General features: G+C 41.7%; 2 protein-coding genes across 4 annotated transcripts in view; one reads left to right on the top strand and one right to left on the bottom strand.

The window, feature by feature from the left end:
• LOC100548646 (ATP-dependent translocase ABCB1) overlaps positions 1–2913 on the top strand; it is a 40270-nt gene extending 37357 nt beyond the window's left edge. For both annotated transcript variants that reach the window (XM_085227359.1, XM_085227360.1), the window contains 2 exons: positions 946–1092; positions 2540–2913. In XM_085227359.1, coding sequence (XP_085083485.1) covers positions 946–1092; positions 2540–2746 — 354 coding nt within the window. In that variant the 3' untranslated portion in view covers positions 2747–2913. The remainder of the gene's footprint in view (positions 1–945; positions 1093–2539) is intronic.
• A 1074-nt stretch (positions 2914–3987) lies between these two features.
• On the bottom strand, positions 3988–23459 carry CROT (carnitine O-octanoyltransferase). Of its 2 annotated transcripts, none has more exons than XM_085227362.1 (17): positions 23347–23459; positions 22585–22708; positions 17072–17196; positions 16458–16639; positions 16158–16282; positions 13773–13881; positions 12316–12409; positions 12098–12223; positions 11555–11656; positions 10888–10971; positions 10652–10759; positions 10269–10399; positions 8795–8918; positions 6469–6547; positions 5841–5934; positions 5588–5707; positions 3988–4597 (listed from the first exon to the last, which is right to left on the bottom strand). In XM_085227362.1, exons 2-17 carry the CDS (start codon positions 22697–22699, stop codon positions 4477–4479), a joined length of 1839 nt encoding a protein of 612 aa, XP_085083488.1. In that variant the 5' UTR covers positions 22700–22708; positions 23347–23459; the 3' UTR covers positions 3988–4476. The 2 variants fall into 2 exon arrangements, with proteins under 2 accessions (XP_085083488.1, XP_085083487.1); XM_085227361.1 differs by having other exon boundaries at positions 23288–23436.
• Positions 23460–24175: the final 716 nt, after the last annotated feature.

The raw sequence follows: 24175 nt of genomic DNA, 5'->3' as shown, positions 1-24175 counted from the left end.
CCTACAGTTAAGTGAAAGCAATGGGAAAATGCTAAAGCAGCCCCAGAGCTCTGCTTCAACCCTCCTTTTTCCAACAGTCAGCTCACTGGCCAAGTGTATGAAGTCACTCCTGGAGCAGGCTTGTGAAAACAGGCAGAAAGGCATCATCTTGTTTCCACTCTGTTCTCTTGCTTTTCTTGCTCTGATAAGTTGAGTCTTGCGTACGGTGGGACTTCTTGCCATTAATTAAGCAGCACTTTGAAGGGAAAAGCAGTTTTAGTTGTGAACAGCTGGGGAAAGAACCCAGACCTGCTGGTGTTCTACTGAGCAGCTGCTGCAGTGAGTGCAGGCAGAGAGCCTCCCAGCTGCTGCTCAATAGGCTGAAGCCTGTGTCCTTACTCCTGTAGAAAACGCAGAGACATATTTCTGAAGCAGTGAATTCCCACATGCTTAAGAGACACGGTCTAATCTCTCAGACACAAGATGTACATTTGTTTACATAGTGGACAGTCAAGATCTCGAACAAATAAGGGAGTCGGAGTTGGAATCAAATTTTTTGAGTAAATTTATATTTGCTTTAAATAGGAATTAGGTTTTGAATTTGAGCGGCTTCCAGTTCATCCTCAATTACTCACAATGTCTCTCAGGCTGTTTTTTTTAATTTACAGAGGTATGGTGAAAGGCAAGCAGATGGCCAGGCTACCAAGGCTGTTGGGTTTGCAGTGACTCAGTCCTCCTCTCATCCCAATCCATCACCAAAGCCAAACAGCACTGCTCCTGCTCAGCACCACAAGCTGTGCTCTGCAGCTGAGTGCAGCGAGAGATGTGCTGCATGTGGGCTGCTCATGCTCACCTGCTCTGTTACTGGGGATTGCCTAGAATTGTCCCTATGTGGAAACACAGTTGAAGTGTCATACTCACAGGATCAAATCCAAATCCACACTGATGCTTAGTTTCTTTATTTAGAAATACAATACACGTGTGGGAGACAAAGGAGCCCTGCTTTCTGGTGGTCAGAAGCAGCGCATTGCTATTGCCCGAGCTCTCGTACGGCAGCCCCGCATCCTGCTGCTGGATGAAGCCACCTCTGCGCTGGATACAGAAAGCGAAAAGGTACGTTGGCTCTGCAAACTGGAACTGTGATTTGCAAGTTGGCTGGGTGACCTGTGGCTGGGATGTTGTCACCCATATGTTAAAGCTCTAACTGGTGTATAGAAGAATTTTGTTTGTATTTTTTCCTGTCTCCTGCTTATGTACCTGTAGAACCCCTTCTTGTTATCTTTCACATCCATCGTCAAGTTCAGCTCTATCTGTGCCTTGGCTTTCCTAATCCTATCTCTAAGCGCATGGACACAGCCCTGTACTCCTCCCAGACTACACATCCCTGCTTCCACTTTCTTTTCATTTCCCTCTTTTTCTCTCAGTTTTAGCTGCAGGTCCTTGCACAGCTCTAACAGTCACCTGCCTCCCTTGCTCAACAACTTCTGCTGGGGGATGGAGAGCTGTTGCCCTCTCAGAAGGGTGTCCTTAAAGAGCTGCCAGCTTTGTTCTGTGCCCATGCCCTTAAGGACAGTTTCCCAGGGGATCCCACTAAGCAGTTCCTAGAGCAGCTGAAAGTTTGCTCTGTCCATTTCCTAACAGAGAGGGCAACTCCGCCATCTTTCCTACCCAGTCTATTCCTTCTGAAAAGCCCTGTAGTGCTCAAACAGAGTATTCCAGTCATGGGATTCATCCTACCATGTTTCCGTGATAGCAATTAGGTCATACTTACCTAATTGTGCCACAGTTTCCCATGCTGCATGCATTGGTATAAAGGCACTTCAGCTTAGCTACTGGCCTTGTTGCTTTCTCAGAGGAGCCCTCCCTAGCACCTCCAGGACAAGTCTGAGGTTTTCCCTTACTGCCTCCTGAGGTGACAGTGTTCCCACACGCTTCTCTGTCACCTAGTACACCCCCTTCCTCCATCATATCTAGTTTAAAGCCCTGCTAACCAGCCCAGCCAGCTTGTTTTCAAGAATACTTGTGGCCCTTCTAGTCAGTCAGCTTGTGTCTAATGCCAGCATTCCCCCTTTCTCAAGGCTCCAAGCCATAGTACCCAAAGCCCTGAGTGTGACACCATTCATAAAGCCATTCATTCAGTGTGTCCACCCTCCTCCTTTTTTGCTGATCCCAGTCACCAACTGAGAGGCCAGAGGAGAACACAATTTGAGCTCCTGATCCCTTCACAAATCTTCCCGGTGTCCTGAAGTCCCACCTGACCATGAGACAGCAGATAATCCCCCACTGCTTGAGAAGCATCTCCCCCACACCCTTCCTGTAGGGATAGCAGAGTGTGACTCTACCAATCGATCCCCTTCCCACAATCCTGGATGCTCCTCAGCCTTTCTACTTCCTCCTTTAGCTCTACCACCCAGGCTGAGCAGATCATCCACCTGCTCACACTGCACACAGGTGGTATCATGACTACCCTCCTCTAGCAGTTACAGGTCAGGCATTCTCTGCAGCCTGAGATCTGAACTGCTGCATGGATAATCTTCCTTTTGGTTTGTTCATTGCACAGGCTGTCCAGGAAGCACTGGATAAAGCCAGAGAAGGCCGCACCTGCATCGTGATAGCTCACCGCCTGTCCACCATCCAGAATGCTGACAAGATTGCTGTGATCCAGAATGGCAAGGTCATAGAGCAAGGGACTCATCAGCAGCTCCTGGCTGAAAAAGGCTTCTACTATTCACTGGTCAATGTTCAAAGTGGACCTCACATCGTATGACAATGGGCAGCATCTGTTGCTGAAATGCAGCTGTACAGCTGGTTCATTATTTTGTATGAAACTCTTTAGGGTATTTCAGTACTTTGAGTTTGTTAGAATTCTGTAAATAGCTTCCTTAAATCCCAAGACTAATAAAAAAACTGTACCCCAGTTATTTAAGAACTTTACATTCTTCGACTGTTCTTCTATCAGTGCAAAAACTTACAGCTGCTCCAATTAAAGGTACACTGTGATTATGAAAAGCCCAGCTGACTTGCCAGGCTGCCAAGTACAGCTCTCATGGTGCAGACAGCCCATTCTGTCTCACAGGGCTCTGAGCAGAGCACTGCTGCCTCTCAGCTCTGCTATCTATAAAAATAGGGAGGAGGGCTGAGGACAGAGGTATGTACAGAGCACAGATGCCCTCTAGAGCAAAGGGAAACATAGATGCAGTGTCCAGGTTCATGGCAGGAGGCTCTTAAGTAGGATGCTAGTGAATGAAGGGATGAAAACCAGTTACTACTGTTCAGGATTCAGGAGCTGTCTCTACAAGATCATGGAAACTACATGTTACAGCTTTCCACTCTCTCTGCCTTCCAGAGTGAGAACTATGGCAGAGAGACACATGCCAATAGGCAGCCAAAAGAATTTGAGAAAAGCAGATTTCACAAAGAAAAGGAGTAGCTCTTGGTCACACAGGAACGCACCAGCACTCACAGACAGAAGGCACCAACCTATTCCTTGTACAAACTTGCCACCCTTCATCAGATTTCACGCTGTATAAAATATCTTTCTCCCTGTACCAACCAAAGCCTCTGAGGGGCAAGGAGAGGGGAATCAGTGCTAGCTGAGGATGCAGCTGTTGCTGTAAAAAACATAATCATTCTTAATCTCTCAATTCCCTCATCTCAATCCCTCAAATTGAGAAGAAAGCAAGAGGTACTTTAGAATCTCAGTTTCAAGTTCAGCGTCAGTTCCCCAACAGTACAACACTGATTTTTTTGAATAATTTTATTTTTTAAGAGAAGTAAGATTAAAAGCTGCTCAAACAGAGGAATCAAATCTTAAAATCCCGAGCATCTCAAACTGTATTCAGTGCTTTCTGTTGCTGTGTATTACTAGTGTAAAGCAGCAGAGAAATTCACAGCTCACTAGATGATGTAAACTCCAATGCATTTTGAATTAATATGCTACTTTCTGTATTACTGAGATTCAAAATACTTCACATTGTAATGCTCGTATATTATAAATGCAATGGGAACATCAGAGATGCATTTATTTTATGCAACCCAGGTAGCAAAAATGAAAGAATTTAGAAAATAGCATATAGAAGGGCTGCCCCCATCAGGCTACTTCATAAACCACTCGAACCAGGCAGCACAATCTCTTAAGACAATCATGTGGTTATTCCAAAGTACACAGTTAAGTGCTCCACTGGCAAAAACAGTACCATTAGACTACATGTTACTACTAAGATCATAAATACAAATCTCCCAAAAGTTCTCCATTTCCAACACCGTGTTTCTCAAAAGTGTTTGCATTGTTGAGGCATATCATATTGCATAGTTCTACTGCTTGCATTGTTGTTGCAAATGGCCACATTACTTAGTGTAGATCCCACCAAAAGAGGAAGACTTCATGCAAATTATTAGAAGTCTTAGCTTGAATATAACAGTTCTCTTACACCGCGTTTCACTTATAAGTACTACAAATAACTTGTGAACTTGCAAAGGCTCTTATCATCATCAATTTTATAGCTGAGCTGTAACTGTTAACTGAAGCACGTCCTGGAAACACTGGAATAAAGTTCTGCACAGCACTTCTGCACTGGTCTCTGGGCACGACTTCCAGGAAGAACACAAAACAACAATCCTGTCAATACAGAAAACAATGGAGTTAGTTATCACTCCTAGTTGTCACAGTCTTGGACACATTACACAAACTGCTCTGAAATATCAAATTATCAACAAGCTCTAAATCAAAAACTGGCAAATAAACAAGTTATCTCAACATCCAGAAAATACAGGGCCCTGGGGCCTTCAGTAATGACAATGTTTACAGATCCTGAAACAGAGTATTTTGATTTCTACACACACAGTGACATCACTTTGCTTATATTTGAAAATGCTTCAATTATTTCTTCTCTGCAACTAGTTTAAGGTTAAAGTACTTTTCTCTTTCTATTTACCCATTACATCTCAACCTTTATCTATTTATTTTAACAGAGCAACAGTGAAAGTATATTGGTTTGTACGCTCAAACGGAACCCAATCTGCAATGAAATCTGCAGTTAGCTTTAGACACAAGCCACCCAAAATAAACTAGATCATAAAAAAGCAGGTCATCTCAATGCACTCCATTTACTTCATTTGCTGAACAAGTAGTAATTTTTGTCCAAAAGGTGAGTAAGTCAAAGTTGCATTTTTCCCAACCCTTTTAAGAGAAGTGAAGCCAAATGCGTTAGCTTCTCCTCCTTACTCCATGCTCTCCTGTACTCCAGCTGGTCTATCCCAGGCAATAGCTACTTTTTTTTTCTTTTTTTTTTTTTTTTTAAACAAACACCTTTGCAGTTGATGATGTCTAAGAACAACACTTATTTTTAAAGGTACCTCCTCTTGTTCCTCTTCTCAACTTCCCCCCTCTTTGCTTTCTACTCTGTATCAGCATCTTGTCATTTCACCTCCACCATCTGTCCTTCCTCCCACTTGTGTTTTTCAGAATGTTAATGCCTCTATTCTCCTTTATCTCACTTTTCAAAATGTTCAGCCACATTCATCTTTTCCTTCCCTAATCCTAATTGTTTGCTGCTCTTCCCATCACGATACAGTCAGAACCACATCGAAAATGAAACAACATCCTTACCTGTCATCTCTGATTGCATAAAAAAAGCCGTAGCCATGATGTACCATAGGGAGTGCACATCCACTAAACCTGGTGTAGCCAGTCAGGCTAGTTGAAAGAACAAAGTTCCCACCTCCTCCACTGTAAAACATCACAAAACAAAAGTAATTTTGTCATGCAGATCAAGAGATCATCACACTTAAGGCCGATGTAACAAAGTGAGCCCTCGGTACCAAGGGACACAATTTCTTCACAGTACAAGGCCACCAGTTACCTGGCTGTGAAGGCAGGGTCCACAAAGAGTTCTGGCACTGGCAGTCCCTGCTCCTGTGCTATGAGAAGGAGACCCAGGAGATGACGGTCAAATCCTGTCAAAACAAATGCAAGTTCTGCATCATTAACAGCAGCATTTCTTGTTTTTTTGCTGTTTCAGTTCTGGAAGCTTGAAAAGCAGCTGAAGGACAGATAAAATGACAAAGTCCAGTTGAAAAAAAAAAAGATTCATACTGCAGCATACAAAAACACTTCCCAAAAGCATGGTCTAAAGATGCCATCATCACTTTAAGCTTGCACCACTGAGCCCAAATGCAATGAGCTAAGTGGTACAAACTGAGCACGTATCCTGCAGAAAACAAAACCCAAGAAAGCTATTTCTGCAAGGAGGAGGAGTTTCACATGAAATTGGCTCACTGGCAGAAAAAAAAGTAAATTAATATTTAAAGTGAACGGGTCTTAAGGGCTGAAGGAGGATGCAAGGACTAGCCTTTAGTTTCTCTCCAAAATTGTTTAAATATGAAGTGCTGATGGGTAGTTTTTACTGCAGTTGAAAACAAGACAGAAAACACATTAGCACATTCCCTTTTTAACCACAAGGAAACAAATAATTTCTGATCCATGAGTACCTCTTCCATTCTCACAGTCTTTCCTCATTCTATTGTGCTTTGCAAATGCTGCATGCATCAGCTGTAGGCGTTCATAATTCTGTACAAAGTAAGGGGAAACAGGTTAAGAAACAAGAGAAGAAAACATTCCAGATGAGTAACACATCAGCAGACACAGATCAACAAGTTCTTTCTTTCACAATTTTTAGCAATAGAAGAAAACAGAGGAATTGAAAGGTACAGAAGAACCTTCTGACTCATCCATTTTCTTAAATTTCTCTAACTCTTTTCTCCCACATCCAAATTCCTTTCTCATGACAACTTACTCATTTGTTCCCTGCATCTCTGTTCTGCAACCTGGGTCACTTTTATACTGAACAATATTCTAAACCGCACGCTCTTCCCCATACAAGCTGAAACAATGCAAAGCAGACATCGTGAACTACAAAAATGAAACCCAAAATTCTAAAGTACCACTTACTTAGAAAACACATCAGCTGTTAGCAGGTTTGCCTGTCATTTTGCATGGGAAAATAAACAAAAAAACCCAATGTGAAGCATATCTTACCTCTTTAATTGAAACACACACAGATGCCAAGTGCATCCCCCACTATTCTCTATTGATCAAAACTTCACTTCCACAACAGTAATTCTGCCCATCATTGTGCAATTTATATGAATATATTAAATTGAAACTTACACATTAAAAAGAGAGAGAACAGAATACAGATGTATGTTTTGGTAAAAGAGGCCTAGGGAAACACCTCTAGACACCCAAGAACTTGGCTTGTACTTTGATTGCTAGTACTTGAACAACTCCTTTGTCCTCATGAGTGGCAGCAGCACTGAATGTGAACCACAGCCAGCAGTCACTCAATTTGGACAAAAGCTTAGCTACTGAGCTCACTGCAAATAGTAGAAAACATGCTATAAATGGGTTTTCATCCAAAGTACCTAAATTCGGGGGGGGGTGTGCAGTTTAAAACTAGACTTCTGATCCTCTTCATTGCAATACCGTTGAAGAGCATATCAAGAACCGCAACAGTTCATTACACGCACAAAAAAAACACAACAGCACTAGGAAACAGAATCATCACAGAATAATTAAGGTAGGGAAAGACCTCTAAGATCAAATCTAACCAGCAACCCATCATCACCACGCCCACTGAACAATGTCCCTCTGTGCAACATCTATGCATTTCTTCAATGCCACCTCCCCAGGGAAGCCTGTTCCACCACTCTTCCTGAGAAATTTTTCCTAATATCCAGCCTGAAAAACCTAAGACAAATTTTTGGTCACACATACATTATTTCTGTTATATTCTTGCATGTTTCTCAGTATAAAATAATAGAACAATATAGAACCTCTGAATTTCCTTCAAAATATGTAGCTCTTCGTTTCAAAATATCCTTGTTTCATTTCTAAGAACTCTAAGAAACGTAGTGAAGACAACAGAAAGCTTTTGTACAGCTTTCACTTGGCAACAGCAGCATGAAATCCTTTGCCAGCCAGGGACTGCAGGTCAGTTGCTGGGAAAAGGTCCTTGGCAGAGCTGCTCTCAGGCAAACTCTGGAATACATCCCTGTTGCCCTCAGGACAACAAGCAGATTTTAATCTTGCTCTCAAACTCAACAATTAGATTAACATTTCCTCATTTCACTTCAATATTGAAACAACAGAACCACTCCACAACAGAATATAGTAGTTCCTAGCTAGTTCTTTTCTGAGGTGTGAAAATCAGAGTGAGTATCTGTATGGGAACTGTTGAGACATGGCTTGAACCACCGACAGATCATCTGGCAAAGGACCAGGTCAGCCCTAGGAGCACAGGTGAAGGCAATTCAACTGCATGACCAGAAGGGGTGGAGCCTGGCCACACCTCTCCTAGACCCCATTTAAGGGCTGACTGCCACTTGGGAAGGATCTCTGGCTGGAGACTCCTCCCTTATGGAGTCCTTTCTGCAAGCCTAGATCTTCGGAAATGGGTGAGCACCTTTACTTTTCCTGTGAAATACTATCCTATTCACACTGGTCCCTTTGCTATTACATTCCTGTATCGCCCTTCCACCGCGTTAATCTTTCCAGCTGTAACAATATCACTCAAGACAGACTTGAAATCGAACTGTAAAACAGAACAGAAAAAAAAAAAAAATCAGAACAAGCCCACATGTGACAGCTCACCTCTGTCACAATGACCACAGCCAGACCTCAAGCAACCTCAGTATTTCAGGTTTGTCTCACTGGAAACAAGCCAGCTCTCATTAATGGGACAGTAGTAAACAGTTAGCAATTAAAATGCCAGGCTTTCTAAACACACTGCAATTAAAGTAGGGTTTCCGTATTTACAGTGGCAGAATGATCCAACATGGATTTGCACCAGTCTACTGCTTCCATGGTACAAGGTCTGATGGTCTCTGTGCGGCCGTGATAGAAACGCCTGGTCATTGCAGTTTCGTAACAGCAGCCCGGGCTAAGAAGAAAAATTAAGGAAGAGAATCTCATTAACTTAACTACTTGCTTTCTCCAGGGAAAAACAAACCGACCAACCCCATGTTCTTTGAAGTATCCTATCCATCCAGCTCAGTTACAAGCATCAGTAAGGCCCTAATTTATTTATTTATTTTAATTATGTGTCTGAAAAGGAACAACAAAGGAGCCAGAGGAGCTCTGCAAGATTTTGTATGAGACAGATGACTGAAGAAGTGCCAGTGCTGTAATTCCACCTTGAGAAATTTGGGTCATTGTGGCTATTTTCTGCTAACTACAGATGTACCAGCTCTAATACAATTAAGCTAAATCTGTGCAAGATTCAGTCTTCAGCCACATACTGCCATCGAAGGAATCATCTACACCATGCAAACCCTCAAAGATTAAGTGATACTTGAAATAAGCAGTGTTTCCCAATGCTCTTATGTTTATATGGACAAGGCTGAATCTGCTGCATACTGATACCCAGCTAGCTTTTCTCTGGAGTGTCCTCAGTCCTATCCCACTCTAATATTTAATACACAATTTAACTGCAACATAGCAATGTGCTTAAAACAAACTGAAGAGGGCTTTTTTCTAAGTCAAATCATTTACTCCAATGTCTAGCAAACGAGATTTAGCATCCTGAGATACTGGCACCTCCAGTGATTAAGCATCATATGACTGTGAAGAAACTCTCCCTTCTGAAGCAAACAGTACTTGCCAGTAGTGACTCATATGAGGCACCATCTGAAAGAGTCAGCAAAGAGGACTTTGGGAACTCCAATATCAGGAAGAATGCTGTCTCTTCCCAAAAATACAAATGAAAATATTACAAAAATACTGAGCCAAACTTCTGGAAAGCCACTTTCTTTATTATTTTGCCCTGACTTTCACATCTAACTGTGCTGAAAGGAAGTGAGACAAGGGGCTTTTCACAAATTTGGAAGATGGATCATTTCTAATCATTTGCTACAGGTAAAGATTTCTTCTCCACCTGAGCAACTACTTAGCATTACAGAGTCCTGACCCACTACAACTTTGGTATTCAACCTATTATTAACTTTGTGCAGCCCAAATCTATGTGTTCATGGATTGTTGTCTGCCCTCCGTTCCATGTTATGTACACACATGATCCCCATGGGGCACAAAGATAAGTATTTGGAAGTCAAGAGCAAAAGCCCCTCAAGTATCAGTGGCAAAAAAGTATACAAAATTTTACTTCTTCATTGTTTTATCACTACAGCAAGTTACAAAGAGGCACTGCAAGGCCACTGTGTTATGTCTCCAGGTCTATGCCTTTATTCAATAATCTATTTTTTCATTCCTAATCTGGGTAATGAGCTTTTCTTACCGGCCATGACACTTGTAATAAGCCAGCTGAAGGGCAAGCTGCACAAATGTATCTGGATGAAGCTTCCTCTTCTTAATCAAGGCTTTACCGAAGGATGTGAAAGCATAGCACGCTAGTTGCAGGTCAGATACCTGGCAAATCACAGGAGGGAAAAAAAAAACAACAAAGAAGTCAAGTAACTTCAAACATCAGAGCTTGGTTCACTCCAGATACAACACATTCAATGTAAGAAAACAATGGTACAAATTTAACCATGGTCAAATCACAATTCACCAACCAAAAAACATATTCACTTGTTTTCTGGCATGAAGACTCTCAGTAAAGAATGTACAAATGCAGTGAAAAATTCAGTGACAATCAGGAGAAACAGTAAGAAATCTCACCTTTTCATAATATGTTTCTTTAGTACGTTCAATTTCATTTATAATTTTTTGATCTAGTGTGAATATAAGTTCCTCTGGCCATGGAATGTCCCTCACTTTATCTGATCCCTGGGAGTAGACAAGCAAAGAGAGAAAAGAGAAAACTGTTATCCATTAAAAAAGAAAAGAAAAAAAAAAGAAAGAAAAACAACACAAACCCATTAACCAATACATCCAGAAGCTTAAACAACACATACCTTCCATTTTCCCTCATTTTCAATAATCTTTTGTTCAGCAGAAGCCAACATGGTGATTAAAGCCATTGCATCAAAAGGAGAATGCTGTAATCATACAGGGCAAGATAGTGCATTATTTGCATGACTGCAAGAGGATCTAATTCTTTCTTTTTAATCCCTGGCCTACTTATTCCCCCTGAGACTAACAGTGTTACTGCATAGCATTGGACTTGTTTTTCTAGTTCTTCTGCAACACTTCTGCAACAACTAATGCCAGTTCTCTTGCTGCTTTGACTGCTCTGCAGCTAGCCATGCACTATAGCACTGCTGTGGAGAAGCAGATTTTAAGCACGATGTAGACTTTCCTGTCCACTTCAGTATAAAAATCGTTCAGTTCAACAGAAAGGGCTCATTTTAAGCCTTTGTCTGCAATTATTATTATTATTATTTACTCAGAAACTCCCTTATTAAATAGTTTCAGAAATAAGATTAAGATTTCAGAACTCAAGACCTTAATGCAAGTATGATGATGTAATATCCAACACTGGAAGAACAGACTGGCTTTGGAAACCTGCCAGACAAGGTGCCAGACTACACCAAAAGGGAACACGTTAAGTATTTAACACTCTGAAAGAGAGAGTTTATTAAATACTTGAAAAGTTTATAAGTGTAAACGTTTCATACTTACATCGCAGAATGCACTGGAGGTTCCATTGGAGAAGAATATGCTATTGTAGGACTTATCTCCCCAGCGCACAGTTGGATCACCTGCTAGGCCCAGCCTCATTATCTAAAGCAAAAATTACACACTGTGGGTTTTCAGAAACCCCAAACACATTGCCAACTTCTGTCAGCTGAACCAAATCTACACTAACATGGTGAGGCCTGCCTGAGAGAAAACATTTTCATCCAGCTGAAGAAGAAACATGATTATAAACCTTAAATCAAGAGTCTGAACAAGTTGCTGACTGTATTTCTAAGGACCTTGAAGCACTGAGAGCTAAAAGATCACAAAGGTGTATTTTAGCTGTTCTCTCTTCCAAAGTCCAAACAATTGAAACTATTTGTTTCTATGGATCAACATGAAACGTGACCTGAACATTTACCTGCTTCATTTTCTGTTATGAAGGAGCTAATTTTTATCACAGAAAGAGCAGATGCAGACTATATATATACACACAGAACAGAATATATGAAGAACAGATAAGAATTATCAAAAATCCTTAGCTACCTCTGTGTAGTCCTCAGGAGTTGCATGGGGACTAGAATCATCCAGGCTGACCACAAACAAACTTTGCTGAATTTTTTCAAGATGAGCTAGGTTCTTTGGGTCCAGACTAATTAAATAGTCACGTATCTAGAAAGCAAGAAGTGACAGGGCTAAGTGAAATGACATCTTTCCAGAGGTCACAATATTTTATGAGGAAAAAACTGTTGAAGTATTCCAACCTCTGCCCATTTTGTCCTTTCATTGCTTGTTAAGGCTGACAGTCCTGGTCCATCTGGTTCACTATGGCATCTTTTCTGGATGTATGTAAGTTGCCTTTAACAAGATTTCAAAAACTAAAGTTAACAAAGAACATACAAAGGCTACATCAAAATCACACTTTCTCTCTTTTTTTTGTTTTTTGTTTCCACATTCACAAGCTAATGTGAAATGTAAGGAATACAAGTCAGATGCTAAGGGCAACTGGAAGTCTGCTTTGTTTTCAGTTGCTGAAATTAACTTCAATTGCAGCTACCAGCTCAGAACAGACCTACATGTAAACAATCACAACCTTAAAGTGCAATGATTGTACTTAAATTGAATTTAAGACTTCAACAGCGTAGATGAAACTTTACTGAGCAGCCAAAATCAGCAATACTGCAGTTTTGCAGCCTTTATAAAACTAACTGGATACAATGGCAAAACTTCCACTCAATAGAAACTCAGAAGCTTATAGCAGAGCAGTAGTTAGTGTGTAACTGAGTCTTTCCTTTCAAGATACACAAGAATGCCTACCTTTTCCTTGCACTGTCCATTTGAAAAACTAAGACCATGCAGCCCAGCCATTAACCCATCATCAGAATCATGATGATCTTGTACTTCAGTAGTACATCCTTGGAACATACTGCAAAAGGGCTAAATGAAGTTTTTTCAGTAGGAATCATCACATGCATTTGCCAACAGGGATCTAAGTTATAGTTTGTAAATCTGTTTCTTCCCCTCCTCCCCCCCCCATACTGTTCCAGGTAAAGAAAGTAAGCAAGTTACAGATGTTTAAGATTGAAAACACTTATCTGGCTCATCCTTTGTTCTGGCACTCTTTCCTATTAAATGTCACTATTAAAATTTATTATTTAATGAGCAAGATTCTTTCACTCTGTTTCTCAGCAGCAGTTTAGGCTATGAAAAGAGCCACAGCCACTCCTCCTCTGGTAAGAAGACAAGAAATGCAAGCAAAGTATAGCTGTGCTGCTCTGTAGTAAGAAAAGCCAATGTATACTAAGATTTTTGATGCTGCTGAACTCAGCAACAGGAAGTCCAGTCCCTCCACTCTGTTAGGATTGCAGTGTAGTCAAAAGGATACTGGTAGCATGACCAATGAGGACTGGTCCTTAAACAAATGGTGTTACAGGACTGGTAATTCCTTGTTCAAGAAGCTTCACATGTACATGATCTTTCCTACTGAAACACCTTCATTAAGCCCTTTCGCATGATATTATATTGGTGTACTACAGAAGCATATCACCATGATTCATGGCAAGAAGATGCCACCTGCTAAATCAGAATCTACCAGAATCTTACTCTTCAGCTGCAGTCCCTCTCACTCCTACTTCTTCAGGGTGAGAGGGAAAGAAACAGAGACTATCTTTAGTACGTGCTCAAATAGAACAGAGTATTCGAAGCAAGGTAGTCTGAAAACCTGGAAATCTCTGGAGCAGTCAGCATGTTGCCTTCATGTATAGCATCAAATGCAAACACTCGGCCTCGACACAGGACTACTAAGTGAGATGGGCATTCACCTTCAGTCACTGAAACAAAGCAAAGTAGAACATGAAAATCCAATACTAGGGAGAAAGTGAGCAACAGACAAAGGAAAAGTATTCAGCAAGTCCTACAGATCCATTTTTTTTTCAAAATGAGGAAGACTCCATAGAGTTAAAAAGAGGAATGCATTACATATTCAAGACTGATTGCATAATCTTACTATAATTCTGAAGTTTTAAGAGGACTCAAATCTCCACAAGCACATAACTATTATTAGCACCATTATTAACTAGTTCAAGTCACTGTCATTACTTAGCAGTAAATCTAAGTAACTCATGCGTTTTGTAAGCAGAAACATCCTCTGCCGAAACAAGTGTTTGTTACTGAAAGTTGATATAAGCATTCTTTTCTTGCATGAAGTTTTGTTTTGTTTAAAAAACAGGCAGTGTGAAAGGTAGGCAGGAAACATAACGCATTTTTCTGAAACTGAGCCACTACACTCTGCCATGAGACAAAGAAGAAACATACACTACTTTATCCACAAATACATAACTCAACACACGCCCCCCCAAAGCCTTAATCTTCATCATAAGGCTTTTATACATCGATCTTCATGGCTCTACGCTATAAAGAATGTAATATAACTCAATACGCATCTGATCAAGGACATTGTAGAACACAGAATTTACCATTTCAAATAAACTCACTTTCACAAATCACAAACGTAAAATCTAATGTAACAAAAATCAGAGGGATTACGTCAATCTGGGGGTATTTTTGCTAGCATACTCCTAAGTGCAGTTACCTGAAGCAAGGCGTAGAATTCAGTTTGGAAGTTAAGATACTTAGAATTGTCTAACCTAACACTGCACTTGAGGGACATCTACTCAACACACGGAAATCTATGAGCTCTCTGTTCTCATTAAGGTGACTGCTGCAGGGTAAACCAAGCAACTCTCCAGGCTCCACTGATCAAAGTCACCTGGGATCATTTTAGTGTGGTCTTTAATTGCAACCTGACATTACCTGTCAAACCTTAGGTGTCCTAAATCTTACTTCAAGTGTTTATAGACTGTGTCAGTTCTCTCTGTAGCCAATGGAGAGAAACAGGTCTCTGCAGATAGCAATTTCTTCTGCTTCTCTTGTATATCTGCATATTTGGAAAACCCAAATCCCTTCCTAGAGGTACTCATACTACTCCATGAATCACACAGAACAAAGGTAACTAATTGGACTAAGCATTTCCCCTGGAGGCAGACAATCTACCCAGAAACGGATTTCACCTGCTGCCTAAACATGAAAAATAACATAAGCATGACTCTTTAATAAAGCTCTTGTAATATCTTAGCGGAAAAAAGGGATGTGAATTACTTGTGTAGCTACAAAATCCCACCTTTGTTCATTAAGTGTGATCATAACATTGAATTTCCACTGCTCAAATGTTTCTTCTACTTTTAGTATTTGACTCTTCAATTTAGCCCCAAGAAAAGCCCACAAAATTTCTTCTGCTTTGCATTTTTGCTACACTTCTGTGGCATAGAGACTTCCTTACACATTTTCTGTGGAGCAAGGCCTGCAGAGCCTCTTTATCCTCTCGAATTCCTAAATCTTGTAGGAATTCATATCTCCCATTAACATATCTCTAGATTAACTAGAGCAGCATGCCTGAACACCTCTAGAGGCATCAGAGTAAGTGGCAGAGGGGTGTTATGACTTCAATTTGCTGGTTGCCAATACTACAATACATATCAAAGGACAAATAAGAACATTACACTTACTGCATCTCTTGACCATGCATCCAAAAAAACTGTTAAAAATTTAAGAGAATGGCTTCAAGAATTACCAGTGCAAAATAAGAACTGACTAAGCAAAAAGAAAAAGCCACTAAGTGATAGAAAAATACATAAGAACTGCCCCAATAGAATGTACAGGAACACACTCTAGAAAAGCAACCGAGGGAAAAAGATAATTACAAACGATGCTGATGTTCTGTCCAAATAATGCATCTAATATGCTCACGTTTGTAACATACAGAATTTTTCTTCTTCCCTTTCATAATGCAATCACACTTCTAATAGGCATCAGCTGGGTAGCATACAAATTAAGGCAGTCTTCTTTTAATTTTTTTAGAGAGGACTAAACATTGCACACACACACAAAAAAGTAATCAGTGGATCAGATTGCTTCCTTATGCAAGGACACAACATCCAGTATCTGATTAAGTTTTCGAAGACAACTTTGATGGTTAAAATGACCACTCCGTTAGCCTCACTATACGAAATCATTTGCTTGTATTAAACCACAATCTGCATTTACTTACCAGTCTTAAAATAGTTGCAGAGTGAGTCTCTGGTAATTCCAGGAACCTTGCAAGTGTTAAAGAGCATTCGAAATTGGCTCATGTCCAGAACAGCATTTCCAGATCTCTCTATAGGCACTTTCTCTCTAAAAGAAATATACCAAAATTAAGCACAAGGGGTGATAATTATCCAAGTAAATCAAGGTAAGACAAGCCCATATCTCATTACGAAGAACTTATGCCAATAAGCATATTTCCACTACTGAAGTACACATAGATCATTAATATTTAGAAACAATTATTTCTTATTAAAAATCTTACGCTCGTAATAGCTCCCAGTACTTCAGGGTGTGCCATATATTTACACACGCTCTCTCTATCTGAGTGCCTTCTTTGGGTGGCCAGCAGTGTTCAATATAGGGACCAGGGCCTCCCATGTTACAGTTTATTTGTGTTGATATGCGAAGATCAAGATAAGCCACATTCAGCCACCAGTCCTCCAGCTGGAAATGAAAAATGTTCAGCGTCAGAATAATTTTCAGACATTAATTTTCTAATAATCACTGCATGATACGTGCAATTTTTGTTTATTTTTTAATATTTTGAGCAGTAGCTCCTACATAATAAGAGGCAGGACAGTAGAAGGTAAGTAGCTTACCATTTTAGTAAAGGAACTCTTATCCCCCCAGTTTTGAAAAAAATCACACATAGATAAGCACGTTCATATTCTTAGGACAAGTGGCAGACATAAGGAAGACCGTAAGATAAAAAAAAATCATAGCTAAGCATCTATCAAAATTATATGCTAACCACCAACTAACCACTTGTTCTCCAGAAAGATACTGATATCTTCCACCCTAGCAAAGCAGACAGAGTAACACACACAAAACTAAGGAATAAGCTGAATTATGATATTTACGTATCTACATACGTACCCAATTCCTCCTGGTTTTAGCTCTTTCCAGTAATTTCTGATGCAGCTCTTTGCCAATCCCATTTTCAAATTTTTTAACAATATCCTCAGTTCTTTGATATTCTTCTTGATTTAGAAATGGCTTCACTGCAAAAAGGAGATGTATTTAAAAACAACCACATGCTGAGATTTATTCCAGGATTGAGATGTTCACAGGCAGGGGAGTAGATGAAAACACTCAAGATTTACTTGTCTAAAACATATATTTTTTGGAGGGAGGGAGTGGACACGACATCTTTTAAAAGCTATAAATAAATCACAGTGTGTTCTAATAAAGACATACGTGCATACTTTTAAATAAATTCAGGGATTGGTAGATGAAATATTTACCAGATAACTACATCCAATATATTTTGAACTCTAGGTGAAAACATTATGCAGCCCTGCACTTCCACCAGCTGAATTCAATGAATAATTTTATGGGAACTTTGCTTATAAATTAATACACTGAGCCATACAGCTATACGTCTGTTACCTTACTGTACCATCCATAAGCTACTTGCTCTTATATTCAAACCCATTCACAGACTACAAGCACTTTACTCATCAATTCTCCTACGTTACCCCTACTTCAATGATAAGGGCAGTTAGTGCTACCCAATTTTTATGTGTTAAAATACTTTGGATTTTTCTCAGATCATACACAATACAGGCTGTAAACATTTGCAGAATATGTCATGATAAAAAGGGTTTTAGGAGGCTTTTTGATGAAAGTAATGCTATGTATGGTCAGCAGCAAACACTGCCGGGTAGTACATGGGTGTATCTCAGTGTTTTCTTACAGATAATCTTGCGTATAACATATTTTCTATTCTTTTGGGAAGAAACAAAGCAATGTCAGCAAGGCAAGGTCTTCTTGCAACATCCCACTGAATAATGACTGTTGATTGCAACCACTTTTTTCTCCTGCACAGAACTGTGAAGCTGAAGTTGGAAGGGAGCTCAGGAGACCATCTAGTCCAACACCCAACTCAGCAGGGTCAGCTACAGCAGGCTGCTCAGGGCTTTAATGGGCTTTGAAAACCTTCACAGATGTGCAACCTCCCCAGTAGCAACCTACTCCAGTGCTCAACCATCCTCATAGTACAGTAAGTTTTCTTACATATAAATGGAATGCCTTGAATTTCAGTTTGTGCCCATCGCCTCTTGCTTTCTCACTTAACACCACTGCAATGAGTCTGGCTCTGTCTTCTTTACCCACCCCCAGCAGGTATTTTTACACTTTGCAGAGTCCTTCCAGGCACCTTCTCCAGGCTGAACAATATCTCAAATAAACCAAACCCTTAATCACCTTCATGGCCATACACTTCCCTTGCTCCTTCATGCGCATGTCCCATTTGTCCTCGTGAGCTCAGAAATGAACACAGCATTCTGTTCCAACATAGAATGGCTTGGATTGGAAGGGATCTCTAAAGACAATCTAGCCCAAATCCCATGCCAGGAATGGGGACACCTTATACTAGATCTGGTAGCCCAAAGTCCCATCCCATCTGGCTTTTAATGCTTCTAAGGATACAGGGCTCGCCTATATCTGGAATGTGTGCTGCTGATCATAAACCTTTGAGCCCAGGAGCTGAGAGTGTTTTCAGTCCACCCGACTTTCATTATCTAGGCCATATATTACCAATTCATCTATAAACAACGTACATTGTTCAGCACTAGGTTTCTGCAATGTAAATGAGACACAAGCCATATATTTATCTCTTCTGCAGAATTTAAGTTACAGCAACAATCCAAGCTGGGCACCTCTGAGGATAGGCCACAAATACAGAAATCTCTAGGCAATTATGTCTTTATACTGTATATCCACCAACCCCCCATCTGGGGGTCCAGACCAGTAGCCATACTAGGGCTTGAAGTCTTTCTGCTCTGGGTTGGCTCCCATCACTGTCTCCAGGCATGCTGTTTTCTCTCATCTTCAGGGCTGCTGAATCCGCACAATGGAGTCTTTCTTATATTTCAGTTTGCTCCTGCTCCTAAGTTGGTAGAAGTTCAACTGCCCGCATGCACCCTTAGGCTTTGGAAAATTTAGCTTCTTGTGCTAAGAAAGCTCTATGTGGGATTCCTATATTCAAGTAGCATAGCAAATTGCACAACAGTCATCTCATCATAAAAGGTTATCAAAAGGTTAGTAAACATGATTTCCTCTTCATTAATCCATGCTGACCCAGTCACTTTCTTGTCCTCCTTGTTTGGAGGTCGTTTTCAGGATTATTTGCTACATCATCATCCCAGGGATCAAGGTGAGGGTGACTGATCTGTAGTTCCCCAGACCTTCCTTCTTGAGCAGTGGCGGCACTTGCTTTTTTCCCAGTCCTCAAGTACACTCTCCCATTAAAATGATCTTTCAAATCAAAAGTGGTATCTCAGTGACAAAGCCCAGCTCCTCAGCAATCACAAGCACATCCACCCCATTCAATCCTTTGAAGTCACTCATATCCAATTTCTTTAAGCACACCCTCTGCTGATCCTCCTCCACCAAGGCTAGGTCTTCCTTTCAACATGATTTTTATGGTGATCTTAGAAAGAATTCCAGTATTTTGAATTACCTATCTTAAGGAGAAAAGCAAAGACCCATTTCAGCTACATCCTAGCTCCCTTATGTCCTGAACAGTACAGTGCAAGTCTTATTGGTATTTTACAGATTTCATGGGAAAAAAAACAAAATGAAACAAAACATGGACAGCACAGGTGCTATTTATTTAAAAGTGTAACCAAAGTGTCTAGAGGAGTGAGTGGACATGCTGATCAGATGAGGCTGAGAACCAAGTCTGTTCAGCTTACAAAGAGAATGCAAATGGTAACACATAGCAAAAGTAAAGCATGACTCCCCCCATGTGCACAGGATTAGGACAAGAGAAAAATGGACTCAAGCTGTAGTACAAGAAGTCTCTGACAAGAAAAATATGAAGGTTTATTTGTTGATGGTGGGGTTTGTTTGTTTTTATTCACCCTCCTTCCCCACTAATTAAGGGAGATCAAACTGACTGCACAAGGAGATAGTAGAATCTCCAGCATTGCAGGGATTCAAAACACAGCTAAGCAATACCGGAGCAAACTTAATTGAACGACCTTTGAACTTGATCTAGATTAACCATTCAGACTTAAACAATTCAATGATCATGTGAACCCTTTCCATATAAAAACAACTCAATCAGATGTAGAAAGGAAAGGCAATAGAGGGAAGGGGCAAAACTCAGGCCCTCACTCACTAGACTTCAGTGAAATATTTGTCTTATCACTTTCTCTGGACCCATATATCTTGTCTTCACTTCTTCATAGAGATCAGCTCTATTCATGAACAATAAGTATCCCATGAAAGACGGCTTCAGTTGGGTAGTTAAGGAACCTTTCTAGAAGGCCAAGGCTTAGGGTTTTCATACTCTTGAACTGAGTTGAAGTTTGAGTCTAAACTTCACCTGAACTGAAAGGCTAAATAAGGCTAAATAATGTGGTTACATCCAACTTCTTTCTTCAAAACAAAGTTAAACATTCTGAATCCAGAGCAGGCAGCTACTGTAAAGCTTTGAACAGGGTACCATCTGAGATCCAGATTTTCCAGTTGACTGGCTTTAAACAGATAAGCGCTTTACCACCAGGCACACTGACTCATGCTGAGTGCCCAGGGTTCTCCTCCAACCAAGAGAGGACAAGCATTCTCAAGGAATGATTCAGAACACTGTAAAGGGTCATCTGGACGTTCAAATCCTTCTGAAGAAGCCTACACTCCCTTTGTTGAAATCAGCGAGGTTTCTCTCCACCCAACTCTCCAGCCTGTCCAGGTCCTGCTGAATGGCAGCACACTCTTCTGGCATGTCAGCCACTCCTCCCAGCTTTGTATCATCAACAAGCTTGCTGCGAGTGCACTCTATTCCTTCATTGAGATCACAGATGAAGATATTGAACATGACTGGAACCAGCACCAACCCCTGGGGAACACCACTAGCTACAGGCCTTACACTGGACTCTGCGCTACTGATCTCAGCCCTCTGAGCTCTGTCAGTCAGCCAGTTCTCAATCCACCTCACTGTCCATTCATCACCCTACACTTCCTGAGCTTACCTATGAGGATGTAATGGGAGACAGCACTGAAAGAGCACTGAAATAGCTTTCCTTCAACTTGAAGACAGACTAAAGATGATCAACGACAGCAATCAAAATGACGGGATGGCTTATGTACAAGGACCAGAAAGTAGAAAACAACTTCAGCATGGAAAAAAAAATTCAATTGAGGAAAAAGGTGATAAGCTATTTATGAAAAAACTGATGACAAGCAGAAAAGAAGAGCAAAAAAATTCAGTCAAGTATCATCATTCCAGGAGAGAGTTATTTATTAACTTGGAAAGCCAGACAGATTTACAAAGTTAAGCTCTGAAGGGTATTCATTCAGTACTATTACAACACAGTTTAAGTTAACCTACACTGCAACAGAACAAAAGCATTTTGTTGTGACATCAACTTCTACCCCTTGAAAAACACCACTTCATCATTCTGCATCAATAACTTATGATTTAAGGAACAACAAAGAAAACCTATCAATTATTCCACTGATGGGGTAGTTTCTACTATGCCCAGGATAGAAGAGAACTCTGAATTTAGGGATTTGTGTTTTGGGAAAAAGAGACTATGATGTAACAAAGGACTCTGCTAGGGACAAAACTTCAGGTTTTACTGCTACCATTCCTCTATTACAGGTAGGATGGCAAGACATGGCAGACATTCAAGAGAAAAGCTCAATGTCTCTGAGTTCTGAAAATGGTTAAAGGAGCACAGAAAAGAAATCTGAAGATAATGGCTACCTTCACCCTCCCCAGTATATCAAAAGTTCTGACAAGTCAGCTTAGTTTTATAAACAAAGCTAGATACGTTTCCACTGATGTTTTCAAAACTTCTCTGATGCTATTTTCTCTAGGCTTGTCAAAGCAGAAATCTCCTTAAGTTAAACTATCAAAAAATGCCTGTTGATGCTTTTTCCTACTGCTCTGTAATTAATAGTATTAATGAGAAAAACACAATTACAAAAAAAAAAAAGTTTGAAATCACTTTTTTTTTCTTTACACAAAGATTCTGTGCAAACACAGTCATGAACGAGCCAAGTAGTCATTACACAAAACAAAACTTGTAGAGGGCAAAATATTTTTTATTAGACATAGTTGTAGGAAAAAAAAAAAAGCCCTCTGGAGGGAAAAAAAACACAAAAATAAAAAACAATAGAAGGTAACCATCTTATACACCCAAATCCCCTCTTGCTGAAGAAAAAGGGCACAGCGGTTAAGGTGGGAGCTTTTACACAAGATGCTCTGGGCACTTAGTTTCCCAATTTGAAAGTGACGTTGTGCCCCAAACGTGATGACATTCCATCCCCCTCCTCAACCTCCAGAGTCATGGCAGCTGGCACAAGCTGCATATGAACGCTACTTGGCAAATATCAGCCTGGTTGCAGGTGCACACACCACTCCACTGTTAAGTCATTACCTGAGTCAAGGTATTTACTTAAAGATTCATCCAGAGGAGGTACGGGCAGCGGAGGCAGGGAATCTTGGTACTGAAATGTTCGCTCTTCAGAGGACTCGAGCACTTGCTTTTCCATGTTGTAGACCTGCAGCACGATATTAGGTCTATTAATGATGTTGCAGATAAATGATGCGCTGCCTCACTATTCCTTTTTTATTTTCCTTTCTTTATTCCATTTACACAGTGAAAGAGATACGTCATAGGAATCTCTATGGACAACACCCAAACTTGAGGATTCTATTGGCCAGCAGCCTCAGAAGCACATACACAACAGGGGAACGCTGGCCAAATGGCTCCCAACCGCTTCTTTCTTGGTTAATTCTAATTAATAAACTCAGAACTACGCCTTTTCCTTCTTAAAATACAAGCAGCTTGCCTGACCCACCCTGCTACACCTGGAGGGCCCGCGGGGGCCCAAACCCCTCCTACACCTCCAGCCCGGCCGCCTACCCACCCGCGCTGCCGAGCAGCCGCTGAGGAGCCGTTACCCGACCGAGCCCCCGAGCCCCCGAGCGAGATGGGCCCAGGCGAGGCCCGAGGCCGCTGACACCGCACCACGGCGATGTTTACACGTCGGCTCGGGGCCTTGGCCTGGGGAAGCACGGAACCAGCCCAGCCGCGGCGCTGCCCGGCCCCGCACTGCTCCTTCTCGAGCACCGCTCACCTCCCCGAGCCGCCGCCGCCGCCGTCTGCGGCCGATCGCACCCTGACTACCGCCCTTACCTCTGCCCCACTTCCAAGCGTGCCCGGAAACCGGGCGGGGCGGGGCGGGGCGGGGCGGCCGTGCGCAGGCGGCCGGGGCTGGGGGCCCTGCGGGGCTGCAGGGGAAGCGGCTTCGCGGAGCCTCGCGGCTCGGGGGCGCTGCTGGGCTCGGGGAAGGGAGGGAAAGGAGGAACCAGCTTCTGCTTGGCGTGGGCTGCGTGCGTCCTGCGTGTGGGGTCCCGGCTGTGTGCCTCAGGGGGCCATGTGTGGTCCTCTCCTGAGATCCCCCATGGGCTACACTTGAGGTTCCAGTGGGCCTGTGGGATCTGTAAGGAGCTCAGGCCAGTCCTCAGGGGTTCCACTGCCGTGGGTGAGTGGTCAGCCAGGGAAAGTGCAGAGAAGCCTTTGGGGTAGCGGTGCGATGAGCAGCTCTGCAGAAGAGCAGTGTGAATGTGAACAGGCAGCAAGGCTAAGAGTGGGAGTAAGAGCAGCTCTCGCTCCTGGGAACGAGTGCTGCACCACGCTTATGACTCAGCAAGCAACACAAGGCCTCCCAGTCCTACTTGGCTATGATTAATGAGCTTTGTACCTTAAGTCACCTGCAGGACTGCCCTTTGGTACCACCCGAAGTGCTGCTGCTACCCATATGTAGAGGTGAGCAATGTGCAGCAGGTAGCCGTTGCTCAAGACAGGTGTACCACGCCTCTGTCCTTGGGGGACATCACTGCCTGGAAGAGCTGCTGAGACCTTGAGGCCTCAAGGAAAGCCTCTCAGCAATTTATAAAAAGCTGTTGGACGTGACATTGCCATTGGGAACAGGAGGCTGAGGTGCATGTTAAGCTATCTGCAT

Source organism: Meleagris gallopavo, chromosome 6, assembly GCF_905368555.1.
Source record: "Meleagris gallopavo chromosome 6, MGAL_WU_HG_1.1, whole genome shotgun sequence".
Taxonomy (NCBI): Eukaryota; Metazoa; Chordata; class Aves; order Galliformes; family Phasianidae; genus Meleagris; species Meleagris gallopavo.
The sequence above is the reverse complement of the archived record's forward strand: the minus strand, read 5'-3'. Positions and strand labels throughout refer to the sequence as shown.